The sequence below is a fragment of the Peromyscus eremicus genome, chromosome 4 (genome assembly GCF_949786415.1).
Source record: "Peromyscus eremicus chromosome 4, PerEre_H2_v1, whole genome shotgun sequence".
Lineage (NCBI taxonomy): Eukaryota > Metazoa > Chordata > Mammalia > Rodentia > Cricetidae > Peromyscus > Peromyscus eremicus.
This window is the reverse complement of record NC_081419.1, coordinates 13967059-13981638: the sequence shown is the minus strand read 5'-3', so window position 1 is coordinate 13981638 and position 14580 is coordinate 13967059. Positions and strand designations below refer to the sequence as shown.

The 14580-nt window shown below is 46.5% G+C and overlaps 1 protein-coding gene across 1 annotated transcript in view; it reads left to right on the top strand.

Annotated features, from left to right (window-relative positions):
• Nucleotides 1-14580, top strand: part of Cacna1b (calcium voltage-gated channel subunit alpha1 B) — a 96095-nt gene that overhangs the window by 55251 nt on the left and 26264 nt on the right. Inside the window, exons 19-22 of the mRNA XM_059258801.1 lie at nucleotides 9840-9956; nucleotides 10327-10392; nucleotides 11552-11643; nucleotides 12495-12639. Coding sequence (XP_059114784.1) covers nucleotides 9840-9956; nucleotides 10327-10392; nucleotides 11552-11643; nucleotides 12495-12639 — 420 coding nt within the window. The remainder of the gene's footprint in view (nucleotides 1-9839; nucleotides 9957-10326; nucleotides 10393-11551; nucleotides 11644-12494; nucleotides 12640-14580) is intronic.

Below are 14580 nucleotides of genomic sequence, written 5' to 3'. Positions count from 1 at the left end.
CATGAGCCCCAGGAGTTTCAGCACAGATTGCTGCTGCTGCTGCTGCTGTTCTTCAGAGATGGAGGTGGATGACTGGGGATTGTGTCAGCAGTTGGTCTTCTCGGATAAGAATGTAGTTCTGGGGCTGGAGAGAGGGGTCAGCAGTTAAGAGCACTGTCTACTCTTGGAAAGTACCAGGGTTCAATTCCCAGCACCCACATAGAGGTTCACAACCATCTGTAACTCCAGTTCCAGGAGATCTGACAGCCTCTTCTGACTCCCTTGGACACCAGACATGCATATGGTACACAGCCATACATGCAGACAAAATGTGCACAAAACATATGAATCTTGTATTTTAAGTGGTTCTCAGAGGTCTTTCAGGTTGGTAGCCTAAGAATCTCCTGGAGCTCCATGGTAACTGCTGTCCAAGAAGACAAGAATCTTAAGGGGTGTGCGTGTGTATGCATGTGTGTGTCTGTGTGAGTGTGTGTTGGATGTATTTAACAACTTGATATCAAGAATATATAAGCCAAACCCAGTAAGAATTTGTAACCCAACAAGAATTTATATTTTCAAGTCTCTACTTCTCTATTGAGAGATATTCTTATTAAAAATATATAGATACGCTCTCTTTGCCTGTTTACTCTGCTAGTAAGTCCATTCCTTCACTGGCTAGAGCCTACTTCTTCAGGATTCTGGAACATACTGAAGGCCAGCTGAGACATGCCCCCTTGTAGACTGAGCAACTACTGGATTCTTGGACTCTCCATTGGTAGACAGTCATTGTTGGACTAGCCAGACCATGACTTGTAAGCTGCACTAATAAATATATGATATATATAAAAATATATATATAGATAATCTCCAAAAATTGTTCAATTTCAGGGCATAAACAGATTTCAAAGAGTTGGAATAAAAAAGCAATATTTTTTAGTGTGATGCATTAAATTGGAAACAGAAAGTCTCATCTCTAGGAGCAGCTGCTGAAGTGGATATTCATGTAAAAGTTATTATTATTATTATTATTATTTTTTTTTTTTTGGTTTTTCGAGACAGGGTTTCTCTGTGTAGCTTTGCGCCTTTCCTGGAACTCGCTTTGTAGCCCAGGCTGGCCTTGAACTCACAGAGATCCGCCTGCCTCTGCCTCCCGAGTGCTGGGATTAAAGGCGTACACCACCACCGCTCAGCAAAAGTTATTTCTTAAAAAAAAAAAAGCAATTGGGGGGGGGACTGGAAGGAGTAGAGGGAGTGGCAGCTGTGATCAGGGCGTATTATATGAAAGAAGAATAAATAAAAATTTATGAAAAAGAAAAATTAAGTAAAGACTAGGAAATGGCTATGGTAGGAGAAGGATCAGAAATGCTGTATCTTGAACCAAGTATGAAGGAAGGATTGAATCATTCCCAGGGTCCTTTGGGATGGGGCAGGCCTCCCCTCAGAGATGTCTCTGCAGTGGAAGAGAGCTGTAGGATCTTACCTTGAACTGCATGGGCAAAGGGCTGTACCAGGGGTCAGGCTGCAGCCCTTAACAGCTCCCTGCATGTGTGTATGGAGGGAAGTGGACTCTGGCTACATTGGTTGTTGAGCCAAAGGACAGCACTGGTGCCATTGTCACAGAAACACACTGGAGAGCAGGCTCTTACCTGGCCCTACTTTACTGAGAGCTTGTGTTGAATATGTAGCACATTTTCAGATAATACCTCCTGGTTCCCTGGGAGACAGACTGGAGCTCTCTGGTGTGTGTGTTAGTTCAAGTGAGCTGATGTCATCATTGTGTCTCTCTACTCACTTCTAGAGGCCCAGACAAATGGCCAATCGTCTACTGCTCTGGTTTCTGGCCTAATGAGGCAATCCATATCCTTACCCTGTTGTTTGCCATTCACTTGTCTGCCTCTGGTCAGTGTGGTAGTCCAGTCACAGTGTAAGACCGGCCATGGCATCTGGAAAGGCCTTGGGAGCTCTAAGTCCTACGTGGACTTCTCACTTGTCCATTGTGTGGCAGGCCCCTCTGCCCTTCTCAGCAGTTAGGGTCAGATACACTGGCCAATATGGAAATTCCTTGCATAGCAATGCTGGTTTTCTGAGGAAGTCCCCTTTCAGTCATGTGACTGTCATAGCTTTGGGTGTTCTTTTGTGGAATTTCCCCAGCCTTTGGAACAGGATTCATTGATTCCAAAGTTAGGAAGATGAGCACAAAGTCCACACTGGGTCCCTGGAGGGCTGGTGAGAACTCCAGTACCCTCCATGGGGCACTAGTTCAACTTGATGTTTAGTATTCTCTCCCCATAAAGCACATGTCCAGTGCTTTGGCCACTGTTTCACTGGTGATGTACTGGGTGATGTATTTGTACCCCAGTAGATCAGCTTGTGGCCACTGCCTTCTGTGTGCCTCCTTTGCTTGCCCTGAGTTGATGTTCTATGGACTTTTATACTGGTCAGTCTGATGCTGACCCTGTCTGAAAAGAACAAACAGCAACAACAACAACAAAGTAAGGAGGGTGAAACTTAGAGGTTGACCTTTGGCCTCCATGTGCATATACAAAATATACACCTGCAAGCCCATACACACATGAAACCCCATGCAGTGTGGTTAGCCCTATGCCCAAGACTGAGCTGTTAACCATTTCATCAGGGGTGGGGGAGGGACTCATGAGGCCTTATCCCTCCCTGAGGGGCTATTAGCAGTTAACTGTTGCTGGGAAAGGGGTGCCATTTTCTTTAGTGATTTAACAACTGCAGAGTATCCTGTGCTCTGGTACATCACCTTTTATCTATGGTCATGCAATCAAGATATTTTCACACAGAAGCTCCATGTTGAGAATGCATTTGAATACATCAGAAGGGCCAAGATGACACCCTCAAAAAGTCCAGCTATATTAAGTCATTTGATGACCACTTACATGCAAAACTAGCCAGAAAAAAGAAAAAGAGAAAAAGAAAAAATCATGAGATAGGTATAATTGGTTAAGAAAATGTAGAAAAATCAGCCATGCTTGGAAGAAGGTCCTTCAGGTTTAACTTCTGTTCATGGTGCTGTCCAGGGGCTAGCAGGGAGTGCTGCTAAGCATCATGAGCAGGGAGTAGGTAGGCTCGTATCAAATGTAACTTGGGCTTCTGTTTTGAGTAAGTGGTCTTGTGAAGAGGGATGATATAATGGCTATTAAAGTGTGCCTCTGGCTTTTTTGTTGGGAATGAGGCACAGAGCAACTGCAGCAGCAAGTAGCTGTCCTCACTGGTCTTTCCCAGAAGCAGAGCCTGAGGCCAGAGTGTGGTGCACGTTCTTCATTTGGAAGTTGGTCTTGGAAACCCTGGTAGGGAAGTAGTGAAGCGCCAGAGGGCAGAGTGTCACCCACAAAGCTAGTTACTACTAGAAGTTACCTAACACGGAGTTCTGAGTGAGTGTGAAACATGCCTGTCCTTGTCAAGTGACTAGGAAGCTGGAGGAGTCTTTATCAACTACTGTTAGTTACTAGCTAAAGGCTTCTAGCAGGGAGGCCAGGGAACATCCACCTTCCGGGAAGTGCCTAGGAAGCCCCCAGGAAAGAAGTTAATATAATACTGGGTTCTGGCCCTGAGACGTTGAGGTCAGTGGGCCATGTTCACTGCAGAACTTTTTTGCTGGGAGTTGGGCTGTGGAATTGTGAAATGAGCCAGGGATGAGAAACTATCAAATTCTAACTATAATTTGAAGCTAGAGCAATGGATGAACCAGATAGGGCCATGAAAGATGAGGCAAAGGTGACATGAAATTTGTGGTGTAGCACTTGGAAAAATGGATGACAGTGAATAGAAATGGGAAAGAAATATGGTTGATGTGGTTAATGATGTGAATATTTTAGGAACAGGTTTGTTGTGGAAGTTTGGGATGTAGCTGGACATCTTAGGTTTGAGTTTCCTGGTGCACTTCCTTGAAGAATTGTCCAGTAGGCTATTGGACAGATAGCCCTGGAGTTCAGTGAAGAAAACCATGCCAGCTACATGAAATTTGTGGTAGTGAGTATATAAAATGGTATTGGGTATGTAAGACTGAATGAGGTCAGTAAGGGATGAGTGACTGAGTCCTGGGATATTCCAACCTGTAGTGACCAAGGAGATGAGCAGGAGCCAGCCTATGAGGCTACAGAAGTGGGTCGTGGAAGGTTCTAAGCAACAAGGACCTTCTGTGAGTGAGAAAAACACAATAAAATGGGGAAATGAGCAGAAAGTATGATTGGGCAGTTTACAAATTAGAAAACATAAATGACCAATTAGCATAGGAGAAGGTAGTCAACCTTGTCTGTAATCAGAGAAGCATAAACTGAAATGCCATTGAATTGCCATTTTATACCACCTGGTCTGTCAGCCATCAGACAGAATGCTCAGGGTTGACAGGGCGCAGGCCACCCAGAACTCTCACACAGCTGTCCACTGGTCTAGTCTATATGGAGAATTTTTACAGAAGCTAAGAAGTTGTAATATGCACATCTTCAGCTTAGCTCTTCACATGGATGTCATAGCAGCACAGCGATGTCTAGGCACCCAGCAGCAGTGGAGTGTGTCAACTTCTGGCGTGTATCAATACTGAGAAAATAGCAGTGTCTGTGCGTGAGTGACAACCACATCGGTGTGCGTGCTTCTCTGGTGTCTACTCCTTGTCAAGGAAAGTTTGCACAAGCTACCACTGCAAAGGCAAAATAGGCAAACACATAACGCACTCTAAGAGTTTGTGGTAAAACTGTAAGGACAAGCAGTTACTGGTAGGTATTGAAGGTTGCTGCCACCTCTAGATATCAGCAAGAGAAATAGGAGGAAATCAAAAGTGATGGAGATGCTCATGCTTTTTAAGCTGAATGGCGACTACATGGGATTTGTTTTTACTTTTCTTCAAACTAATTTTTGCAGACTTGTTTGTATATATGATATGTTTCATGGTTTTACAATGCTAATGATGCAGTTATTTCAAGAAGAAAAAACGGAACCTGCCATTTAAATAGAAGAGCCAAGGCATTTTGTCTTTCCAGTTCCTGGTTTTATAGCCTCTCAAAGGTGGCTGCTCACCACAGTGCACCTCACTTGGAAGTGTTAGTCCCAATGTGGGTTCTGCCATCAGTGTACTGCCCCCCTGGAAACAGGATTCTTTATTTACCAGATAAAGTGATCCAAACATCAGGCTCCTAATTGTAAGGATAGTGCTAGGGGCTTCCACATGGGTGAGTCTCCTTTCCTAGAGAGAGCTGGACTACTGATTGCTGAAAATACCTAAGAAGAAGGCTGCAAGCAAAGGCCAGAAACTGGCTGACATCACTGGTGTGTAGAGCGTTGTTCCAGGCAGAGGCATACGGTGCAGGAGCAGAAATTAACCAGCCTTTCTGTTCCTGGATGGTCAGCTATGGCAGCCTGTGATTGTGTACGGTCTGGTCCAAAGCATCAGGAGCCTTAGTGCCCAGCAGGGATGCTGGGAGGCTGGGAGACCAGGTATTGTGAAAACTCATGTTTTGGCCACTTGCTCTTGGAGCTCAGGCCCCTGACTCTTACTGTGCCTGAAGGAGATGAGATGAAAGGAAAGCCATCATGTCAACTGAGCAGTATGCTGTTTGTGTGTTTCTCATTTGGAGCATTCTGTACATTTGCTTTGCAAATGCCCTTTTTTTCCTTAGGCAAAAATTTGAGTGTCAGTTTCCATCTCTAACTTCAAAACCAGTAGATGTTGCAGGAGTGCCTGCCTAGAAGAGGGCTCTAAGCTTTCCTAAAACTGACACTGATTTCTTTGCCTGGAAATAAAAATAATAATGATAAGTGTCTGTGACTCATCTTTGGATTTGCATTACAAACAAAATGCAAATGAATCCCATTGTCTGCATAACCTATAGATTTCAGAAACATGCTTTGAACGGACACACTTTGAGACAATTGTGTGGTTTAACAAAATCCTGCATTTTCTAGTTAAGTATTCAGAGTTTGAGTTTGGGCTTGTGTTGATGACTCATTATCTCTTTTGTTTCCTGTTTTTGTTCTTGATTTCCCTTAACCTACCGCTGACTCACGTCATCCAACCAACATACAATGCGAAAACCCATGTCTCCGTCTGTATGTTGTGCACCTGCTGCTCAAACCACCCCAATTTGTAAATACTATGCAAAAACCCATCCATGAAAACATCACATATAGGAAACGGTTGGTTTCACGACTTTAAACGGTTCTTATATCTCTTTTCTCTGCTTGCTCTGCTCCCCTTCTCTTGTTTCAGGGCTTCTGCCCACTGCCTTCTGAGGCATGAGCAAGATTTTGCTGCACTTACTCACCTCTGGCCTCTTTGTGTATTTTCGAAGGCAGCAAGGGTTTCTGGAGACCTCTAAGAGGCTGTTTGACTGTCTGAAGAGAGGGAGTGGGGCCTTATGGGCTGCGTGGTGGGCAGTACCTGGGGCAGATCTTTTTGCTGAAACTCATTCAAATTTGCGAGGTTTTATAGGGTGTATTTGGTCCTCATCCCTGTGAATCCATGGTTTCTGTTGCACACTTATCTACTACTGTGCCTAACACAGAGAATACACATCCTTGCCAAGGTGGCCTCTGGTGAAGACCCCACGTGGTAGTCTTGGTTTCTATTGCTGTGATCAGGCTACATGATCAGGGCAGTTACAGAAGGGGAAGTATTTGGGGCTTTCAGCTGCAGAAGGGTTAGTCCATCACCCTAACAGCAGGGAGTGCAGCAGGCAGGCAGCCTGGGGCAAGAAGGGCAATCCTTTTGAAACCTCAAAGCTTACCCCTAGTGACATACTTCCTCCAGAAAGGCCATACCTCCTAGTCCTCCTCAACCAGTGGCTGTTCAAATATTCTGTGGCTGTTCAAGTATTCAAATGTCTGAGACTTACAGGGGACATCTTCAAACCACCACACCCCAGTAGCATCCATCCTTTGTAGACAAGCTCTTCCTTAGAGTGTCAGAGCTGAGGCATAAGGTTTAGGGGAGGGTTTGGAGACTTGGGTTACATGAGTCAGAACAGTTTGTTTAGGGCCTGAATTGGAGGAGACTGCCCCAGTGTATTAGAACACATGGATCCCCATCCATGTCCCTTTGCATATCACAGATATATGAGCATGTCTTGGTCAGGTTCCTAAGTGCCACTAGGCCTCTTCCAGGTCCTTGAGGATTTTAAGAAGGTAAGGGAGTTTGGTAGCAACTCATCTATTGTGGCTATGAGAGTTCAACCACACAGGCAGATATTTGATATCCCTGTTAGGATGTTATAACTGTAATTGCATAAGTTTGAGTTTTGAGGAAATACCATGGTACTGCAGAAATGCTTGTGGCGTGTTTTCTTTATGTCCTCCAGCCAGGCCAGGCAGCTTCACCTCTTTGTCTCTTCCCCTTCATAGCACACATGACATCTAATGTCTGTCTGTCTCTTTCCCTCCCTACACCCCTCAAAATGTGTCCCCTTTAGAGTTAACAAAAAAGAGTAGCTGGTTTAGAAATACAGTATTTTCTCCATTGGTGCTTGAACAGCAGGTGTCCATAGGTCTGGGCTTTATGCTCAGGTGACATTCAGGAGCAAGTTCTCCCTGTCTTGAGACTAACTAGAGGCCATGGTGGGGTTGGATGCCAGGCCATAGTCCAGTTGTCATTGTTGGGAGTGTCTTACGATGCTTAGTGTACTTCCAACACCCCTCGACCAGTTGTGCCTCGTCACCTGGATATGGATTCCTCTGGTGTCTCCAGGTTGTGAGCAGGGAGGCCGAGGCCCAAGAGTTAGGGACTGGTGTCCCCTCAAGGGCAATGATCCTTACAGTGAGACTACCTGCAGCCTAGGGAGGCAGAAGCAAGGACAGTCCTGGTAGTGGAGCCACTTTCTGTGCAGCAGAAACCGTGGGTCCTGGGAGCACAGGACAGGTATGCTTACCACCGGTGAGATGACCAAGCCAGAGGTGAAAGTACACGATGCACAGCTGTATGCTTGTCCTTTGCCATCCTGCATGTGATTGGCATGGTGGTGCCTAGCCCATCACTCAGTGCTTGGGGCGTCTGGCAATTATCACCATCTATGGTACTCTAGGGTTGCCTATCTATTATTGCCCCATCCAGCCCTGAGCACTTATGGAGCTCCCAAGAGAAAAGCTTGGATGGAGGGGTGTGAATCATTGTTAACAAAGTAGAGATGACTTTAGGAATGCCAGTCCGGTATTCCTCCCCAAGGTCATCTAGATATGCTATTGTTTACAGCACCTCCTCACCATCCCTGGTGTCTTCTGTCCTGCCTTTAGTTCAGAGAGCCTTTACTGTCTCCCAAATCTTCAGGAAGTCTTCTCTCTGACAGATACCTCAGTACAGGCTGCTTTGAGTTGGGCAAACATTGTACTGTTATAATCCCTGTCCCTCAAACCCAGCTGAACAGTCAGTTTTAAAGTAGAAGCCTGAAGGGGACAGGTGTTTACCTCTCTGTCTCCTCATCTTTGGTATTAGACAGTGGTTCTTGGCTACCATATCTATAGTGAGACTGTCCTCATTTCAAGCTAGGAATCTGCCAGGCTGTGTCATCTTTCAGGGCATGCCCTGAGGTGGTATTTGCCCCCTTGCTGATTTGGACATAGTTTGGGGCCCCTGTGTCTGCAGACCCTTGTGTGTAGTGTTTGAAATGAGTCCTGCTTCTAGGTCTCCAACATCCTTCCCAGAGTCACCTTCAAGGTGGCTATACCACCCCCTTGCATAAACAGTCCAGAAATGCTGTTACTCTGATTGAGAACCATAAAAATATGTCCCCAAGAGTGAAACAGCAGACAAGACAGAAGTGTCCACTGAAAGTAAGCATGAAACCTGTTCCCCCACTGAATGTATACTCTGCCAGGATGGGCAGCCCTGGAGCATCTTCTCAGGCTTACCCTGCTTCTGTGTCTGCATGCACTGTCCTGCTGTACTGTTTCATTCAACATACGTGTTCTCTTTCCTTTTTATTTGTCACCGAATTTTGACAACACAAACGTGTATGAGCCTGAGCTGCTTGCATATTGAAAAATGCCAAATGGTAGGAAGTTGCTTTCAGGTGATAGTATAGGTACCTGGTGTTTAAATAGGCAGAAAACACCTGGCTCCACAGGTCCCCTGTCAATGCATGGGTGCCTCCTCAGATCCAGAACCCTGAAAAAGCCTGCCAATAATTCAAGGTGCCCAGGGTCAGGTAATCTTTAGAGTCTGGGGTTTAATGGTTTATTAATTTTTGTGTGCTTGGTTTTGAACCCTTGGTTGAGGGAGCAATGCCAGATGCCCTGGGTTTTCTAGAGCAGAGGTCTGTTGAGTATGGGTGGCACAGGTAGATGCTATGGCAAGAGCAGCAGTGACCATACCTACCCCTTAGGAGGTGTCTGCTGATGCCTGGACCAGTCCCAGAGAAGCCAGCCAGTGTCTCAGACAGGCAAGACCTTTACTGATTGAGCCCAGAATGGAAGATTGGCTGCTAAGCTCAGGCAGGGGTCACTTCAGGAATGCCCACTGGAGAGTTCCTGGGCAGTTTGACAGTGTTCTAGGAGAGGTTGCCAGTCTTGGAGGCTCATAGGTGATCTCCCAGCACTACTTGGCAGAAGGGAAGGACTTTGGAGAGTTTTTCTTTATGTCCCTTACTGTTGGGGAACAGCCCTAGTGTGAAGGGAGTTTTCTCTGACTTGCTGCATGAGAAGTGACTTATAGTGACAAGCTTTTCTTCTGGAAGGATTTCTGGCAGCCAGTTGCTGCTTAGACTATGGCAATGACTTGGTTTTTATTTCTTTTAACCACATTTCTTTGGGGGGTCACAGGGACTTGGGGGAAGGTTGTAGGATGGAAGCAGCTGGTTTGCACTTTGTGAGAGACGATCCGTAGAGTGGGAAACAATGCCTCTTCTTTGCAGAACAACTTCATCAACCTGAGCTTCCTCCGCCTCTTCCGAGCAGCGCGGCTCATCAAGCTGCTTCGCCAGGGCTACACCATCCGCATCCTGCTGTGGACCTTCGTCCAGTCCTTTAAGGTAAAGCAGGGCTCCAGTGTGGGCTAGACAGCTCCCTTGGGGTACTTTCTGTTTCTCTTCCTATACCATGCTTCCTCTCTCTCACCCGGAGTGGACCTTCCTCTGGAAGGCTGAGCTAGGGCAGGTCATGCGTGCCCCTTTGGCATCTGCTGTCCTAAAGCAGTTTTGTAAAGACATTCTGAGTGAGTCGTAGGTTATTTCACTAATGCCTGTACAACTCTGAGATAGGCTTCCGCTCTCAGGGCACAGGGAAGCAGACGGGGTCCCTTGCTGCCGAAGGGCTCAGTGGTCAGTGGGGTGGAGTTGGGCCAGGCTGAGGTCTGTGTAGCCTCAGGGATGCCTTGGAGCTGATGTGCTCATGTGTCTCCAGGCGCTGCCCTACGTGTGCCTCCTCATTGCCATGCTGTTCTTCATCTACGCCATCATCGGCATGCAGGTGGGTGCCTCCTGCCCAGATGGACACAGGGCTCCTGTCCGCTGGGTGAAAGGGATACAAGCCACTGTCACTAAATGATAATAATACAATGAAGTGATCATCTGCTGTGAACCAGATGCTGGTGTAAACATTGTATTGGGCCCCAGAAGCACTGCTTTGTGGCAGAGGAAGCCAAGACATCGCAGGTTGAGCTCTCAGCAACCCATTTTGCTCATTCCCAGTTCTCTGGGAAGCCATACTTTGGTGTTTTTAAAAGTGAGGTCCAGAAGGGCTTAGGATGTCCAGGCACTTATTTTTAGATTAGGCACCAGCATCTGGCTGGTGGCTGTTATGTTTTCTGGCAGCCAGTTAAAGGGCTCCTTTATAGGTCAGATGTCCCTGATGAAATCCTTTCCAGAGTGTAAGTAGAATCCCCCCAGATCACTGAACTTGAAAATAACTTAGTTTTTCTTTATTTTGTCAAAGGGCACTGTGCTAATTCTTTGGGGCAAAAGAACATTCAAAAGACGTAAATCAGCATCCTAACTCTAAACTTGGCCGCTTCCTAACAGTATGGATGGGAAGTACCAAAGCCTTGAGCTTTATCTGAGTTCAAAGACTCTTATTTCAGATTGAAGTTTTCTCAGTTTAAAACTTTTCTGAGATTTGATGCTATTTAAAACAAACACGCACATTTTTTGTTGCTTTTGTCTGTGGATATCCAATAGCGTGTGTTTCCCTGATCTTTGTGGAAGTGTGGTAGTTCATAGACTTTCACTTGGTCTGGGTATTAAGCTCACTCAGCATGGCTCTTGACTCATCTTCATTTCTTACCCTGAAAACAGCCTATTAGATTGCCTAAAAGCCCACTGTGCTATTTGTACAGGAGATTCCAAAGAACATTCCCCGAGCTGTTAGCAACCTAATTACACTTTTGTATTAGAGAGTGACCAGAAAGGCTTCCTTCCTAGTCAAAGCAGAACCCAACCCCCTTTTATCCCGGCCACTCAGACTTGCATCTGTGGGTAAGCCTCAGTGCCCCAGCTGCATGAGTGCCCCCCAGGCAACCCCAATCCCGTGTGTTGTCCTTAATGTTGCATGCACACTTTCTCTTGCCTAGTCGAGTGAGTTTAGCTCTCAAAATTCAGCACTGGCACTCGGTTACTTTTCTCCTTTTCAGGTATTTGGAAACATTGCCCTTGATGATGACACCAGTATCAACCGACACAACAACTTCCGGACATTTCTACAAGCCTTAATGCTGTTGTTCAGGTGTGCTGTTCTTAACCTAAAGAACATGTCCACTCTTCACTTGTGATAAACAAGGGTCAATTCCATTCCTGGGGACCACTTCCCTTCTGGCACCAAAATTATGCCGTTTCTGTTGAGTGGGCCTTCCCGTTCTTTTACTTTCTATTTATTGTTTCTAAAGGGCACTTGTCTGCCTTAGTCTCTTGATAGACAGAAAAGAAGTACCTGGGGGAGGGATCCTGTGACCCCTGTGCCAACCTAGCCTCTAGCACATTGTTTCTGAGCAGAGAGGGGGTGATGTAAGGGTAGGAAAAGGGTAGATTGCAAGTTCCCGCATCCCAGGCAAGGTTTGGGAGTTTGGGCTTCTGCAGTGAATGACAAGAATCCTGGAAACAGTGAGGAAGTGAAAAGACCAGCTGCACTTTGGACCTGCTGGGACACTGTAAAACAGAGTGGGCGGTCACTTAGGCACTCTCCCTCAGGAGTGACAAAGGGGAACGGTGGTACTTCCTGATGGCAGGCTGGTGGACAGAATGTAGAGTGGCAGCTAGACTGCCCACTGAGTTAAAGGCTGACAAGGCTGAGGAAGACTGAGTTCTGAAAGTTAGGAGTATACTGGAACGTGTTGTGTCCACATGGGAGCGAGGGCCCACAGTGGGCAAGCTCCCAGCGCAGTAGATCACTTCCAGTACTTTCTCAGTTGGTGGTTGGTTTGGAGATCTCCTGTCACAGGTTCTGCACTTGTGCAGGAACCCAGTACAGGAGGTTCCCTCTACCCAGCTGTCCCAAGGACTCTGCCAGTCAGGCTCTGGGTTTACTGGACAGCTCCCTCTGGACTTGCCTTTGTGTGCTTACAGCTCTGTCCTCCTCAGGAGTGCCACTGGGGAGGCCTGGCATGAGATCATGCTGTCTTGTCTGGGCAACAGGGCCTGCGACCCATATGCCAACGCCAGCGAATGTGGGAGCGACTTTGCCTACTTTTATTTTGTCTCCTTCATCTTCCTTTGTTCCTTTCTGGTGAGTCCTTTTTCTGTCCATGTCTACCTGTCCTGGGGCATCACCTTTGTTGATTCCTGATTTTGACTCAGTCCGCATTATATGCCAGCCCCATGCTTGAGGCCCTTGTCCACTGTGGTAATGGAGTTCAAATGAAGCAGTGTGCCTGGGGTGATGAATAAGTGACGTCAGGATGAGGTGTAAAGGGTTGGGGGGGGGGCTGGTCCTTAGGCACGTGGAATCCTGGGAACCTTGGACAGTAAGGGATGGAGCTGCAGAGTGAGTGGGGAGACTGTTGTGAGCTACAGTGGTTCAGAGAAGGTTGTGAGGATTGGGAAGGACTGGCCTACAACTTGAAGGTAGGGCTGAGTGAAGAAGAGAAAAGAAAGCCACACTCTGGAATTTTCTAAGCATTAAGTGTGGGTCCTCCCTCTGGTGGACGCAGGAAGCTCTGCAGGCGTGGGTTAGAAGGAAGGAGACACTGCATAGACCTTGGGGCTGGAGATACGGATGAGTTATCCTTGTGTTGGAGTGTCTGTGATGCACAATCCAGCAACTCATGTGTGGCCTAGGCAGCATGAAGCTCTCGAGTGCTTGTTAGAAGTGCAGAACCCTCGGGAAATGGCTCAGTTGGTAAAGTGCCTGCCACCCAAGCAAGAGGACCCGAGTTCCTCGGCACCTGTGTGAAAACTGGTTCTTGTATGTAACCCCAGTGCTGAGGGGAGCACAGTATGGAGGCAATTGGATCCCTGAAGCTCTTTACACAGTCAGTGTAGCAGAGTCAGTGAGCTCCGGGTTCAGGGAGAGATCCTGTTTTAAAAAATAAGATGGGGGCTGGAGAGATGACTCAGAGGTTAAGAGCACTAGCTGCTCATCCCGAGGTCCTGAGTTCAATTCCCAGCAACCACATGGTGGCTCACAACCATCTATAACAAGATCTGGTGCCCTCTTCTGGCCTGCAGGGATATATGCAAGCAGAACACTATACATAATAAATAAATGAGTAAGTAAGTAAGTAAATAAATAAATGTTTTTAAAAAAAGATGGATAAGTGATTAAGAAAGACACCTGATGTCAACCTCTGGCTTGGATGTATGCATATGGACACACGGTGCCCAGTGTCCACACAAGAAAACAAGAGAAAGTATACACAATACACACTTATACACAAGGAGAAGAGGAGGAAGTGCTGGGCCCTGCCTCAGACTTACTATATCTCTGGGGAAAGGATCCAGAAATCTGAGGGTTTTTTTTCCTTAAAAATAAAGATTCCCTTATTTTTATTTTTGCATATATTTGTCTCACTGTGTGTATAAGTGTGTCCCAAAAGGCCAGAAGAGGGCGTTATATTCTCTGGAGCTAGGGTCACGGGCAGTTGTGCACCACCTACATGGATGCCATAAACCTAACTCCAGTCGTCTGAAAGGGCCACGGGTGCTCTTAACTGCAGTCCTTTCTCCAGCCTCCTCCCCTTTTATGTCTGTGTTTTTAATGGGTGTGTGCATGTGTATGGGGGGGGGGTGCGTATGCATGCGGAAACCTGGGGTTTATGTCAGGTCTCTTCCTCAATTGCTCTCTACCTTATCTGAAACAGGGTCTTCTACTGAACCTAGAGCTTATCACTTTAGCTAGGCTGGATAGTTCCTGAGCTTCAGTAGTGCTGGGGTTACATATGTGTGCCACTATGCTTACATGGTGCTGGGAATCCAAACTCGGATCTTCGTGTTTCTGCAATGGGCACGTTACCAACTGAGTCATCTCTCTGGCCTGGAGTCTGAGTTTTAGTGAGCTATTAGGTCACTCTGTAAATGTGAAACTTCAAGGAGCAAATGAAGACTGCTGACATTAATGAAAAGAAATAAAAGAAACCTTAATTAACTGGGAAAAGACATCACATGTCTGTGAATTAGAGCTTAGTGTTATCACAGTGGCAATACTCTGGGCAGAAAGGGAAAGGCAGAT